Consider the following 16,509-nt stretch of genomic DNA (forward strand, 5'->3'; position numbering starts at 1 on the left):
CAATCACCATCACCATGCCATGTGACTAATCTCTCTGTGGTGATAACTACAAATCAGCCAGCTGAAAAAGAGAACGCAAGAGAGACAGAGTAAGAGAGAGAGCAGGACGAAAAAGAAGCATTATCACTTCTACAGTTATAGTGTAAAAGATGGAAATAGCTTCAAGGTCTGAAAAGTGAAGCCAACATAGAAGTGTCTTAAACCTGCATTCTTTTAATCGCAACTAAGGGGCAATACTTGTGCAAAGGTCGTACAGAAGTCTGTAGGAAAACAGCTCTCTCTCCTGAACTCAATAAACACTTTCATGAGGAGTTTAAGCGTTAGTCACTCATTTTGTGTCATATTGAAAAAAAAAAAAAAACACCTGGTACTTTTTGTTTAAATGTTTATTTAAATAAAATGTCGGCTTTTCTATATGTTAGAAAGGAGGATTATCCATGTATGAAGGTCATTTTGTGCATTTTTTTATATTTTAAAAGCACATTTCATTAACTGCATTAAAATATCTGTATTAATTGTTTCATTATATGGATGTCTAATGTCTCCTTGCACACAAGGGTGGCTGACAGGTCATGTCAGATAAAAACAGGAAGGCCACTGCAGACATGATAAGTACTGAATTCACTATTCTATGACAATTACATGATCACATTTTGCTCAGTAAGTGTTTAAAAACCTACAGCGCGATCATTGATCACACGTCATCCTCATCGTTCTACATCTGTCTCTTTTAGAAAATATTAATATAAAACATTTCTTACACACAAAGCTGTGAATTCAAACACTATTTCTAAGACTTTTAAGTCCAAGGACAATAACTCGAACCGGAAAATTGCACAATTTCAACAAATACCATCACAGGAGGGAATATAAGTTATAAGTATATATAAGTTTGCCTCGATGGCCAGCACAGTCTGAAGCTGAAGGAAAAAGCACCTGTGGGAGTCTGTGGAATGACTGGGGGTTGTAAACATAAATTCATGGCCAAATCAGCAGAAGCTGCACTGCACTGAGTCAGCATTGTATATACCTGACCTTAATGAAAGCATTGCATACCTTATGTAAAGCACTTTGAAGGCAAAAAACCTTTTCATGACTCACCTCTTCATCAAAGATTATTTATTTTTATTATACATACATGCGTTTGTTTTGCACTATATTATAATTTCAAAAATGGGCAAAGAAAGACAACATGTGAAACAAATGATGCTGGAACCAAGCATGACTTGTTGTGCAACAGGATTGAAGAGCGACTGCTCACAGCTTCAGCAAAATTGTTTGTCTTTTGTATATAAAGCCCAGAACAAATTAACATAGTAAATCTTCAACTATAGCTCTGTTGTATATTTGGCAAAGTGCTACAGTTATTTTTTTGATGGAGATCCTTCTTCTTAGACTGCGTGGGCTGCTTGGTGCAGGGACTCTTTTAGAGATTTGGTCCATCTGCAGGGAGGTGGCCTTGCTATCACAATGGACGACATTCGCTGCGGGTTAGCTGCTTCAGCTGTCTCCAACTCAAGCTCAGAAAGAAGGGGTGGGAACAAACATGTCCTCTGGGTGTCCTGAGGGCTTTAAATAAACTAACAGTTTTTACCTAGATGTTCAGGCCAGTCTCCTACAGGGGCTACATCTTCGAGCCAGGCTTCAACAGCTGAGAAAGCTAAGTTGCTCGAAGTAAGTGGTTTGTTGGAGCACAGTGGATTGCGGTTTGTCGTATGGCGCATTAGGTGTTGACAGATGGGAGGCAGAGCATGGGACACTGTAGGGAACCAGTGATTTATAGCTAGGTCTAGGACATCTAATGTGGTGTAAGTGCTGAGTCTGAAGGGACCGTGATGAGAGGACAATTGGAAAAAGGGAAGGAATAAACAAAGGAAATAAGTAAAAAGAGGACATAGGTGAGAAGTTACTGTCATGGCAAAATCTGGCAAGGTTTTAACAAGGAAATCAGGTGCTTATCAAAGGTCCACAACCTAGTAAGTCAACATTTCAACAGTACTCATGAACTCAATAATATAACTTAAAGTACTGGGTGTGCACAGCTCTGTGTATCAGATGAATCTGTCCTTTCACAGCACAATCAGATCCTCATGGCACACATCTCTACAGGTGTGCTGAATGCAGATGGTTTTATATGAAACCCCACTGTGCTGTGTGAAACAGATTAAGTTATTTTATCACCAGCAGAGGTGTGGTAATTACTGTACATTTATGTGCTGCTGATTATTGTCAAAAGCTATGGTGTGCGTCTGATCTTAAGACAATGGAAAGCCAGTTATTTAATTGTTAGTCTTGGAGAGGGAGAAATTAAACAGAAATTTCATGCTGATTAAAGTGCTCATGACTGAAGTAGTGCTGTGAAAATATGTTGGTTTTTTTAAACATTCTGTTAAAAACTTTTTTAATAGAAAGTACCGTGCAAAAGTCTTAAGCCACCCCTCATTTTTTTTATATTTTTCTTCCAAAAAACCTGATGTAACTTTTTTTTATGATCTTTAGAAATAGTTCTTCAGGATTTCTGAGGAGAGGTTTTCTTTAAACATTAGGTCATTTTGACCTAATGACTGACTGACCATCTGAAAGTGGTCAGTCATTGCACTTGACCACTTTCAGATGAATGTTTGTTGTATAAAAAAAAACAACAACAAAAAAATCCCCAAACAGAATGTAACAGGAAACACACACAGTGGAACACTATCAGCCATGGATTGACCTCACATAGACCGCACATGTTATCAATCAGCTGCAGCTACGGATGGGTATCGAAAACCGGTTCTCAACAAGAACCGGTTCCCACTGTTTCAATTCCTTGGAATTGTTTGCCATTTTTGCAAAGGATTCCCTTATCGATTCCAGTCGCCCCGAATGACGTCACCACGTTGCAGAGCATCATTTACCTGGCAGGAAACACGTCGCCTCAAAACTTTGATTATACTTTACGAGAACGGATGACAACAGGGCAACTTGCAATACTTGCTAAGTAGATATTTCATTTAAGGGAGGAAACACTACGAATATGCAAAAGCATTTGCATATTTGTTTGTGGTCAAAGGCTTGCACCCATTTGCCACTGCCCCCGATTTTCGCTAAGTGAATGTGATTAATTGTAGGCAGGGACATTACTGGATATTCTTGTGTAATTGCTACAGAATAATTTATGTTATACTTTGTTATTGCTACAGACGAATATTTATTTTATTGTTTTACATTTACAATTTTTTTCCTGGGGACCCTGTGACACCCCATTGAAGAGCCGTAGGCTGTGGATCTCTTAAGATCTCACTGTTGGGTTTGTAAGGCCATGTTACTCCTAAATTTCTATCTTGTTCAAAGAGAAGATATAAAACAAAGTTCTAAGCTAATTGACCTTAGTGTTCTCCTTTTTAAAAAAGAATCGATAAGAGAATCGATAAAGAATAAAATCGTTAAACAGAATCGAAAATGGAATCGGAATCATGAAAATCTTATCAATACCCATCCCTAGCTGCAGCATTTCCCAATTTAATAGCCAAATGTAAAGAAATGGTGGCATAAGAGTTTGTTATTTGAATAAAAGATTCCAAATTTTATTGTTTTGTCATTTAGCAACAGAGTGTTTGTAGCATCATAGAAATTAAATAGAAAACCAGAATCAAAACAAGAAAAGGCACTAATACTAAGCAGGAAAAAAGAATGAGAGAAACAAAATAATGTTCTTGTACTTTGTGTAGAAGCTTAAAACCGAACAGTCTTTGAAGATAAAGTAGCGTCATCAGACACATGGGCATTAAATTGTTAAAAATGAGGAAATCAAAAGGGAGACTTGGTGGTTTTATGACCAAATAAGGATTAATGAATTTAAAAGCAAACAGAGAGAAGGAAATGTGGTGCAGTTCCCTATAGGGTTCATCATGAACAATGTTTTTCCAGCTCCTTTTGTGCTATAACTGTGAAATACATACAGGAATTATATCGACTTACACTGCATGTACACTTTGTGTATGTTTACGGTGATAGTGATAGATCCGATGGTTTGCTATTAATTCACAGTCAATGCTGTGTTGAGTACATAGAGCAGCGTCTACAAAAACTAAGTGTAAGTTAATATTCAAGCAACAAACCCCCAAAATCTGACCTAGTCCCCCAGCAGAAAATTGTGGTACACTATTAAGACTTAAAGTGTGCTGAGCTAAATTCACTCCCCTTGCATTTGTTGCAGCTGTATTTACAGCAAGCTGAAGATTTTAGAAAAAAAAGAGCACCTCAGAGAAGCAAAAGAACAAACTTTGCTGAAACACGTTTCATTATAATCACACTGTGTGATTTCATTAAGTAAGAAAACAAACTTTAAAAATGGTGACCCTGTGGTCGGGTCAGGATCCTTATGCCCTGAACAGGTTCAAATCCTGGCAGCCTCAGCCATTTGGTGCGTGTTATTCCCCTGGTCTCTTTGCCCCATTTCCTGTCTCTCTTCACACCAACTGTCAAATGAAGGCTTAACATGCAAAAGCACATATTTTTTTGTAAGGAAGTTTGTGGACTGATGGCTGAGTGTCGAGCTACTCAGCCATCAGTTGCCAACGCTGATGGCCGAGCATCTAGCCAGACTGACACTTTTCATCTGAGACAAAATGGTCTGAGGTCGAAACTGCAGTATTACAAGGCCACAGGGTACAAAAACACACTAGAAACCATTTTGGGGGTTCAGCAATGTTTTGTTTTTCTCTTTTCCAAACCTGTCTTATATATCACCAGTAGATAAAGTGTAGCAAAATACTGTTGGCACCATTTATCCATGAAAATAGACAGTTGCAGAAACAGGAAAGCATTAAAGTTTGTATTTGGCAGTGGCCTCTAAAACAGAAAAAAGACAGAAAAAAAAGATTTATTTTTTTTGGACTTTCCAAAATGCACTTCTTTTTCTTTTTCTCTTAGCCCAGAGGCTCAGTGACCACACCTTCCCCAAACACCTTTGTGCGCTCATTGATCTGTAAATTGTCTTCCCTTTATTTTAATCGTTGTTCTAACGCTATCACACTCTCATCTTCACTTTAAGACAGTGACAGGTAAAGGAAGGAAAGGATATTATCTGTGTGTATGTAATCGGTTATGCAATTGTTGACTGAGCATTCTACATGGCAACTCCCGGCAGAGCCGCATGAGCAAGACGGCCATCAGTCTCACGTTAATGATCGTCCTACCTCACATCTCCCGTTTAGTTTTATGTGCCACATCCAGCTAACTGTGACATTTGTGTGCTTGCTATCACACTCCCTAAATCCTTCTCTCTGCTGCTCACCGTTTTGTCGAGTTGCCCCCTGTTCACCTGCCATGGCTTCTAGCTATGGCTATATTCTGCCCAGGCTCCCTTGACCCAGGCTGGCAATGCATTACTCCCCAGATCAATTGATAGATTGGCCCTGTCTGAGCTGCCGTAACTAAATCAGCTGCTCCTGATGATTCAGCACCAGCAAGGGAGCCGGGCCTGCTGTCACCAATCACAGATCACCAGCAGCTGAGACAGGTATGGACATTCTCCTGTCACTTGAACCTAATTTATTGCCAGCTACCACATTGATTAACCTTGTGCTGTGGTTGAAGCTTCCAATAAAAATTTGTGTGTTGTGAGGCAGAGGCAATACATGGGAGATTGTATGAAAAGGAGGAGGAAACATAAAGGCAACTGGATGTTTACATTACTTCGACAAACTTTGAACAAAAGGAAACACTACACCGCCAGGAGCAGGTGGGTGGCTTTTGTTCCATTAGGCAATTTGTTTCATCATGAAAATAAAGTCTTTGCGAACCAAGAAACTTTTGATGTACAAGTGCTCCTTATTTGTTTATATGTATATATACACACACACACACACACACACACACACACACACACACACACACACACACACACACACACACACACAATAAAAAGTGTGGTCACCTACAAACCAAACTTATCCACAGACTTCTGACTTCACCTTAAAACTGAATCTGTTATATGTGAAGCTGCTTTAATGTGATGACTCACAGATCCTATGGTGTCCAAGTGCTGCCAGCTGCCACTAGAAGCTGTTTTTATTTATATATGTTTGACTCAACTTAGCGAACGTGTAAGGCAAATCGAACCTAAAGCTGCAGTTCAGGTTTGCATTCAGTTACTTGTTTCTTTTCCCCTCCCTGCCCTCTGCCATTTCCACTGACTGTCTTGTCATATTCAGGCACTTCCATCTGCACTGTGGTAACCCTGAGCCTTCCTGCCTTTCCAGGTCACCTGATTTCCCACACCTACATGGATCGCCATTTTCCCTTGGCCTGCACCAACTGTTTCTTGTATCTCTGTAACCTTGAATGTCATTTGTGGCCTCCTGCATCTTTTTGGACCCTGCCTGTTGCTGATCTCTACCTGCCATCTGACATGCCATCTGAAAAAGGAAAAAAAAGATTTTTCCATTCCAAGCAATGAATGTTACTGCCTTATGGTATAGGTTCATATAATCAGTCATGAAAAGTGGCCTGTTTTAATACGGCTCTGAAACAAATAACGCTTTTTCATTTACACTTAATTCCTAACACTTAATTATTTTACACGAGAAAAATAAGAACAATTTTATTTAGTAAATCACAACTTTGTAAATCTTACAAATCTTACAGTATAACATAAATATAATAGTGTTTGATATTTATGGTCTATATAGGTTAAATGTGGCAGATTCACATACCTGCCTCTGCCTTTTACAAATACCTTCAAACATTTCAACTGTTTGATCAGTGTTGCTCGGTCATGTGCTTAAATTCTGAGTCTAATGCCATGCATGAAAGACTACTGAATGGCTTCCCTAGAACAGGCTGTTGATGAGCTTTAAAGGGCCTCAGGTGATGATTTCTTACTCAAGGGAATGACAGTTAATTCCTTAGAGAGAACTCTTTTGCTTTTTGTAATCAAATACATCAAAATCTAAATTTAATATAAGTCTTAGCAAAGCTTCACTTTTAATTTAATTCATTTGACAAATTTGCACCTTTTTAAGAGCCCCAATCTTTATTAAATAATGCACTTTATAAGCAGAGCTAAAGTAACATCGTCATCAATGTTCAGTCTTAACTCAGCTGTTGATTTAACCTCATTGTGGATGCTGAGCAGAGAAGTGGAGGCATTTTGTTCTTTGTGTCTCTATGATTTACTCTGTGCTCGTGCTAGGACAGCCAGGGGCTGTCAACAATCTCCCAGCTGTACCCTCTAAAACACAACTCATGGGGCTAATGAACCAAGGCACAATTACTTTAGCAAAAAGCTGCTTTGCCTTAAGAGGGGGAGAGGGCATCTTGAGTGTTCATAAACACTCACTTGATTATAGTTTCTTCAAGTGTAAATAAAACAAGACAATCACTGTGGGTATAACAATACATTGTGAGAAACAAAAGCACTGATGATGATAATAATAATAATAATAATAATTATTATTATTGATTATTATTATTATTATTTTTTGTTAGTTGTTATTGTTATTATTATTTTATTATTATATATTATTATTATTATTATTATTATTATTATTATTATTATTATTATAAATCCTACCAGTGGCTGGACAAAGCTGGACTTAAAGACTGCATAGAGGCACTAATCAGAGCAGAACAGGAACAAGCTCTGAGTACAAGATCCATAGAGACTGGGGTCTATCACACCAGGCAAGACCCCAGGTTCCTGGTCACATCTGTGCCAAGTATGGCCTGGAAGTCCAGTGGTCAAAATGGGAGACGCCACCTAGGGTGGTCGAGAATGACTGAGCTAAGATCCTGTGGGACTAGACGTTGTGATACTGAATGACAGTAACATCAGGAAGTAGGAACACGAGAAGATTGAGAAGCACCAAGGGCTCAGAGACGAGCTGGAGAAGATGTGGAGGCTGAAGGTAACAGTGGTCCCAGTAGTAATCTGAGGACTTGGTGCAGGCCCAAGCTAGGCGAGTAGCTCTGATCTCTGTCCAGAAGAGTGGAGTCCTAGGAACAGGTAAAATACTGCGCAGGACCCTCAAGCTCCCAGGCCTCTAGTAACACTACCAACACTATGACAACAATAACTTTAAGTACACGCTATTGTTAAATGGCATACCACAGTGTGTATATTATATATATATACATATATGTAATAGTTTGATTCACGTATGATGCTTCTAGTAGCCCCTGATCATATTCACATGTGGAGGATTGAAGGTTTATTAAGCCTTCTTGTTGATCAGTGGCCACTTCTAAATTTAGGGTGTTTTTTGATCTGCACTGTTAAAATACTTATTTTACAGATTAAAATGTGCTGTGATTTCAGTACTTTTCTTTTTCATTTATGTCCATGTCAGCTGCCCTGTGGTCAGCTAAATGCTCTGCCGCTCACTGAGCACAGATACACAGTAGATGCAGAAGGCGATGACTTTGTCACTTAAGGGGCAATAGTGAGTTACTGTAGTGTCTAATCTTCCATCAGTCTAACATGAAAGGAAGATACAGTAGAGCTGTCTAGAGAGCGCATTTATCTTTTATACAGCCTGTGATTTTGACCACTTGTCAATCATGTTGAAGAAGTCATTTAGTGGATGAAATAGAATATGTAACAACGGTGGAAACACTTGGAAGGGATAGACAGAGGAGCCAGGCAGCTAGAATTTGCTTTTTTTTAGTCTAGCAAAGACCACTGCAATCTTTGTCTGGCCTCCAGAATCTGAACTAACCTGGTCCCTGCAATCCATCCACGCAGCTTCCAAACCTACCTGTGTAAATAGAATTAAAGTTGACAGTTTTATGGCTAATAGATCTGTTTCTTACTGATTTATTTACTGTCTCATTCAATATGGAAACAACATTATGTTTAATTAACACATCATGCTTAAAGTGGTCTAAATATCTCATATACAGAGATATTAACAGAGACACACCGCTACTTCAATTTTCTTCAAACCTTACTACAAATTTTTTTAAGAAGTCAAAGGCAATAGTTAAACACAACTAAAAAACATAACAGTTTTGGCTTCGACATCAATTCAAGGACATTTTACCCAGGAGACACATACTGTACTGCAATTATCCTATTAAAACCACAGAGGAACTCTGATGTAATAACGACCATTATTAGATCCCCATTGTTTTTAGACAATGACCACGAATGCCACAACAAACATATTATATTAGCTGCACAGTAGGAAAGGCGATACTGTTGGGATCAATAGACACTTCCAGGCTGCTCATTGGTCACAAAGGGCACAATGATTCAAACACTGGCACCAGTCTGAGCAGATAACACACACATGAAAGTCACTCAATTGTCACTGACATGGCATTCTGATCTGTGAATACAACTACACTAAATAATAATGCAGATTTTTGGTTGTTTTTCCATACGGTAAATATTCCTCACTTTCTTTAAGGAGACAGCCTTGAGAACTGATCACAGCCTGGCCTAGATTGTTAGAGTAGTGAATGGGATGTTCAGCCTCTCAGTCCTTTTTTGGTGAATCCCAGTACTTCACACAGTCTTGTTCCCAGGAGCAGTACGATCGTTTACTTTAAATTACAACCTCATTTTTGAAATCCTGCAGCTTTCATTTGAAAAGAAACTAATGCTTCACAAAACTACCTCTGAATAACTGAAAAGAAAGGGCAGAGTATTGTTCCTTGTATCATATTAAGTACTAGCAGTATAACTAGGTAATGGTAACCCCCAAGCTGCCTTTTTTCACAGATGGTTATATGACTGTAGGCTATAATGACCGATGTTGACTCTAAGAGCCATTTTTAGTAGGTCACATGGGTATAATGCCATCATTTCTAACACAGCAATAACTCACAAGCAGTCTCGGCAAACTAGGGATTATCTAAAAAGTCATGCTGGCCTAGTAAATGTCCCAATTACAAATATATGGTCTCTATGATTTATGACAAAGACTGCCAAGTTCATTAGATCTCAATACCAATATTACACTGTCATTAGCTTCTTTTAAAAAGAATGAATGACAACGTTTTAATTTCTTTCAGTTCCGCTCTTAATTTGACTGTTGAGTTGGTAGCAATATTGTGACCATACAGACGAAGAAACAGATTAAAGCCTGACACTGAAACGCAGAAAAAGTCTTGTGAGTGACAGTAAAATCCTTTGCATTCTGAAGAAAGACCTCTTTGCGACTGCAGAGCAAGTCACCAACAAAGATAGGATACTGCGATGCCATGGGTTAGTGACATTCAACCATCATTGACTGGAAACGGGTTTGCAAATATTTCTAAAATATAATTTGGTTTGATTTCACATTCACTACTATATGTTAAGAAAAGCTACATCACTAGGGCTGCCACGATTAGTCGACTATCAAAATCGTCGACGACTGATTTAATAGTCGACGCGTCGTTTGAAGCTTTGTAAGATCCCAAAAGATGCAGGAATAAGTAGTAGGATTTAAGAGTGTAATAACGGACTGAAACAGAAGATGGCAGCACTGCATGTACAAGGATGCCAGCTGCCGTTAAACCCCGAAGAAGAGGTAGCTCTGTCTCAGGATTCATAGCGCAGCCCAGCTCAGTTTCCAACAATGGCGGCAGCTAGTTAGTTTTAATATTACTAATATTATTCTTTCTGGGTCACAAAATAAACGTTTAACATATTTTCAGGCGAGAATGTAGCTGTGTAAACCTCAAATATCTGCTCAGTTTATCAAGACCACATATTTTCAAAAGCTTTCCGACGTTTTCGGAGACGTCTGTTACCCACTAGCTCGATAGCTAGCCGGGGGCAAGGCAGGGCTCACTAGAGCCCGTGAGAACACCGCACTCCCGGCAAATCATTTTCAAACGCACCGCCGTCTTTCGCTACTCAGGTTAAAGATGATATATAAGTCACTTAGACAACTTAAAAATGTTATTGTTTGGCTTTTTTTCAGTATTTTATTTGTTCCTGAGTAAATCGGTTTGGCTGAGATTAAAGTTATAGTTTTTACACAGCTGAATAAACGTCAAGCAGACAACTGATTAGAAGTGTGAGATGCTCGAGAATATACTCCGGTGTCCTGTTATATTTTAGATAGCAAGGAGTTTATTAAACTTCACCGAAACAATCTGCAAATTTCAATAAAAATTTAATAAACTATCATCTTGTCTTTATTTTTAGTTAGCAGATACCTTAAACACTTAAAGCTTTAAGCTAATGATAGTTATAAAAGAGCAGATGCATTATTATTATGCATCTGCTCAGCATACGTTTTACGTCCAATGGATGCATGATCTGATTAGTCGACTAATCGCAAAAATAATCGGTGACTAGTCGACTATCAAAATAAGCGTTTGTGGCAGCCCTATACACCACCCATACAAGTTTTTCCACATTAATGCAAAACTTAAATTAAATGTGAGATTAATGCTCCTTTAATATAGTTGCTTGATTTAATCATTTATTTTAAAGTGAATGTGCTAGAGTGCAGATCAGGAATTAGCACAGTGTAAATGCAAAGTGGAGGGGGGAGAGAAAAAAAAACAATGAATGTCTGAATGCAGCTCTGCAGACAGATTCAGGAATAACTCGACTGTGTAAAACACACTTGGATTTAACATGATAAAAAGAGATCAGACATTTAATAGATTTGACATTGAAAGTTTCAAAAATCTTATGGGCTGCCATTTAATGGCAAAGTCTTCCAAGAACTTATTCATGTGTGCAAGGTCAATGACAGAGTATCCAAGGGCACCTACTATTTCCCTTATGTAGACACAGCTCACATGGCTCACTGTGCACAAAAGGGTGGGCTGAAGAAGAATATAAATCGGATATGTGTGATGATTAATCATTGTCTTGGTCAGCCTCATAACCTTTAAACAGTTGTGCCAGTCACAGTGTTGCATGAGAAATGGCTCACTAAATGGAGAGAAAAATTCCAGATGAGCTTCTCCAAGGATGAAAATACTACTGTTAACCTCAGGGTTTAGAGCCACAGTGTGCAGACCGATGACTTACACACTCAGTATACAGTAAATATTCAGAGATTCATAACATAACCCTTAGTTTTAAGCTGTAAAGGCAAACATTTGTGAAAACCTTACTTTTTTGGACTCACATTGTTGGATACATGACCATTATTATATGTTCAGTTAGTAACTCTGATGTAGGGCATATGCTTTCCAACCACCATACAATATGTCCCAAAATACAGTACTTTTGTACACCCAGCTTGTTTTCTTAATGCTGCAGTCACACTAGGGAAAACTATGACTGTGATCATGTGCAACGAACTTGCAGTCTCACAGTCTCAATGGTTCCTTGAAAGACAGCGACATGATGTGTGATCATTACATTTAGTCATCATTTTCAAAGTGACTTTGGTAAATCAAGAAGTATGAAATAAAATGGCAGTAAGACAGCGTCAGCCTGAAATTGAATGGGTTCAAGTTGCCTATTACATGCTATCTGTTTGTGATAGCATGAGTGATTAATTATGATACACCGCAAAATCTGTTGCCTTCCACAGATAGAAAAAAAGAATCACATTAAACAGGAATTAACATTCACCGCCTGTTTTCAGGCTCCAGCCAGAACCTCAACAGCAACAAAAATCCTGAAACTCCTCCACAAATAGTGACATGCTTGCTGGAAGTTGCCAAATAACATTCACACTCACAGCCTTATTTCTGTATAGACATATATAGAATACAACTATCTGACAATCAGTTGAGTCCCCTACAGCAAAGAGACCCATCACAGCTGAGTTGCTCTCGTTGGTGTAGACTGCCACAGAGTGATTGCTTTTTTATATGTATATAAATGAGAAAGCAATCATTAACAAACCTTTGGGAGTCTTTTCTTAGTTGTCGCTCTTTCAGGGTATTGAATGCTCAACCTTTGGGTGACATGATTGCTGGTTCAACAGGTTGCAATCGGTCACCAAATGTGAAAACTTCAATGCAATCACCTGGCAACCACCGATTTATTCCAATTGTAAGGAGGTCGCAGGCCTATTTTTACTCTAGGGCGACTGAGCCATGATTTTCATTACTTTTAACTATATTTAGGTACAAATCCTCAAAGCGATGATAGTTTCATCACTCGTAAACATGCAGTTGTGCATTTCTGTCATTTAGTCACTTTCCATTACCTGATGGAAATGCAAAGTTATCAAAAGAGTGATATGTGCTGAAAATAGACCTGATCCTCAAGTCATCTATTCTCAGCACGTCAAAGAGCAGACTTTCACCCACACCTCGCCTCGCATAGTCTCATCTCCTCTCACCTTTGAGTCTACTTGCAATGCTCTGGGAATGAAAGCACCAAAGGCATGAGGGATGGGCAAAGAGCAATTGAAGGTAAGAATATTGCCAACATACTGTTAACGTAGCTTGCAGCAGTCTTTGGACTGCCCTGAAATATAGAGATATACAGGCTGTTGCCTTCATTTACCATCAAGGCACTTCAATTTTATTTTTATAGCCCAAAGGGGGCTTTGGGCTATATAAGGTGTACAGCTATAAGGGGGCTTTACAAGGTGTACACCTTGCAAGACCTCTATCCCTAGGACCTCAAATCAAACAAAGAAAAAGTCTATTAAACCTCTTCAAACAGAGAAAAATGCAATAGCAGCAAACAATACATCCCTCCTTTAGGACAGAGAGATTTATGCAAGAAATATCTCCAGAAATAGAGAGAAGTGTTTACTTCTAAATAAAATGTCAGCTTTACCAAGAAAAGCCAAAGATTAATAACAAGGCCTGTTTTTATTAGCACAGAAGTTTTCACTGATGTATGTGAAACAGGTGCGCACACACTAATGAACGCAGTTGCAATTCAGTTGTGAAAATAAAGCAATAAGAGAAAAACTCACATTGTTCATGTACTCGCTCAACAAGTCTTGAAGGGCCTGTCGAACGGCGTTGCATTCAGCCACGATCCGTTCACGACGGTCATCGCGTGTGCATGAAGAGTCAGCCATTAATGCAGCGCCACTGATGATGCTCTCTAAGCGCTCCTCCAGAGACGGACGGAAACGAGCCTCACTGAATGTCAGAGGGTCCAGGATGATCTTGTTCTGTAGGTCAGAAATGTAGAAGGTCAGGACAGTAATCCAGGCAAAACGGATAAATGACTCACCACTGGATGACCGGTTCCAGAAACTGTACCCAATGACAAATGGCAGTTCAGCTTTTAATCACAGACTAGTGTCTTTGACACAGACCCTGGGGCACAAGATCGGGATGGAGTAAGTTGAAAAGAAGAAGACAAAGAGCAGCACACTGACCAGCCACTGTTCTGATTAAATCGTGTTTATCTAAATACAAAGGAAATGTTTTACCTCAAGCACAGCATCAAATTTCATGAAAGTTTACAACAAATTTAGGCCTTTGTTCATAAAAGGTTTTTCAAATATTGAGAGCACAAATAAAATGAAGCTGCATTTCTCTCATGAAAGGGAAGTATCCCCTCAAAAAGCCTCAAATTCTGGATGGGCTGCCATCATTCCAGCAACAATCAGCCACCATGACTAAGTCAGGCAAAACCAAGAATGCATAAAGAATATCTAACACAGGGTAGCTCGAGTTCATAAATTTAAAACAATACCCCACCCACATTTCTCTGAGCATAAGACTTGCTGAGGCTACCGAGGAGGTAACGAGGAGAAAGAAAAATTAGTGACCTGAACGTCAAAACCTTAGCATTTCAAAATCTTAGACTTTATCCTCGCTTTTATTATGATCACTACAGAAATAGAGCCCAGCTTTACAGTGTTGGCTACAATGTGAATAATGGAGCAATAAAGTCATTTATTTTAGCGATGCCTTATCTTGTATTGTTTAAGTATTGTTTAGTCTTTTGATCCTAAGGTGCTTTGGGTCTGCATAAAACTCAGAATTGCTTTTATTCATCATCTAAGCTTTAAATAGCTCTGATGTAATTAAATGTGACTCTGTGGTATAAATGACCAGTGTTGGGTTACAGCAAAGAGCAAAGATGCACTTTTCAGTCACTCCAAACCAGTCTGACACTGGGATAGAGTGACATGTCAAGTGGAAAACTGATAGGGAATGCTGAGTTACGGACGAGCTTCCTGTATTTCATTGATATCTGGATGGTTCTATTCTTAGTTTCTCCCTGCTTCTTTACTTTTTGTTTAGTTTTTGAGGTGTTGTTTACAAAGCTAACTGCATCAGCGTTTTGTGATATCCCGATCTATATCTGGATTGGAAGCATAGTCAAATTCAAATTCTTTTTTAAATGCCATCTGACTCTGAGTGAAACATAAACAAAAACACTTGAATCTAAGTCTCATTTCTCGAGGGGAGATGTGTTCATTTATTTGGAAAAAATAAACCATGTATGGCACACAGAACTATTTGTCTGACAATGTCGCCATTATATCTTTGAAAATTTCACTATTATTAAAGGTTGCTGCTACATCTGGTACTTCAGATTAAGTTAATCAACTTTATACAGGAAAAACACTCCATATTCCTTCATCTCACTTGTGCAGTGGTTATTATGCTGACATTCATATCATATATTAGAGCTGTAAAATGAGAGGCAAGAAATGCAACAAAGCCCTATACAGTGAAGGTCTCAACATGAAAAGATGCAAAGAAGAAAATAACATGAATGGAAATTGAGAACATTCCCCGAGGACTCCAGTGAATTGTTATTCCACACATGGTGTCAGGTTGCAATTATCACTGGGAGTTGGGAATAGGCAGAGCAGAAATAGCAACAAATGCTGGGCTGACAAAGGCTGGGAGGATTTCAAGGTAATTGGCAATGGCTAAAGTCATCTTCCAGAAACTCACAAATGTGACTGATAGTCCCTAGTCCCTTAGTGAGTTTCAGTGTTACACTTTTCTTCCCCCCTTTTACCTAATAATCACTTACTCTGTTGTACTGCTTTGCTTCAAAGCCCAAAACCATCGTGTAAGTGAAAAATCTTTAGACAAGTGCGCACAATTATAAATAAATATTAATTAAAAAGTATTAGAACACAATCAAAAACTGCAAACCTAAAATCATCCAGATACAGTATTTGTTTCATCAGGAAATTCAAAAAGCTACCAGAACACAGAGGAGATTTGGTGTCTTTCTGGTACTGCATTCAGGATCAGAGTGATATGTCAAAATCTTTAAAAGTTTCACACTTCCTTGAAGAAGAATCTTGGCATCATGCTTGGTAAAATGTTTCCTTTAATTCCTCTGATGATGTAGTTATGTTAAACTCCTATAACACTGCTGACAAGTGTTGGCTCCTAATGCCTTCTGGTTTCTAAAAGGTCTGGAAAGATATAGAGGATAATACAGCAGCATTTTTATACAGAGCAGTCAGAGAGTCCTTACTGCAAGTTTTATAAAAGAAGAGTTCTTTTTTTCTTTAGTTAATTATACACCAGTCTCTTAAAGTCTGTAATTCTATGTGAATGTACCATTGCATTTGACAGTATATCAAGACCGGAGGGAACCTTATATTTGCCTCACTCACAGCGAGGCTATCGGTTTGACCCCACTTTAGGGCATGAACCAGAGACAGGGCACAT

The 16,509-nt window shown here is 38.7% G+C and overlaps 1 protein-coding gene across 1 annotated transcript in view; it reads right to left on the reverse strand.

Moving 5' to 3' along the window:
• ctnna2 (catenin (cadherin-associated protein), alpha 2) overlaps positions 1-16,509 on the reverse strand; it is a 338,846-nt gene that overhangs the window by 230,324 nt on the left and 92,013 nt on the right. Inside the window, exon 7 of the mRNA XM_005945770.3 lies at positions 13,824-14,027. Within this exon, the coding sequence (XP_005945832.1) occupies positions 13,824-14,027 (204 nt within the window). The remainder of the gene's footprint in view (positions 1-13,823; positions 14,028-16,509) is intronic.

The sequence above is a fragment of the Haplochromis burtoni genome, unplaced genomic scaffold (genome assembly GCF_018398535.1).
Source record: "Haplochromis burtoni strain Fernald_Lab_line unplaced genomic scaffold, NCSU_Asbu1 Contig_302, whole genome shotgun sequence".
In the NCBI taxonomy this organism is placed as follows: Eukaryota; Metazoa; Chordata; class Actinopteri; order Cichliformes; family Cichlidae; genus Haplochromis; species Haplochromis burtoni.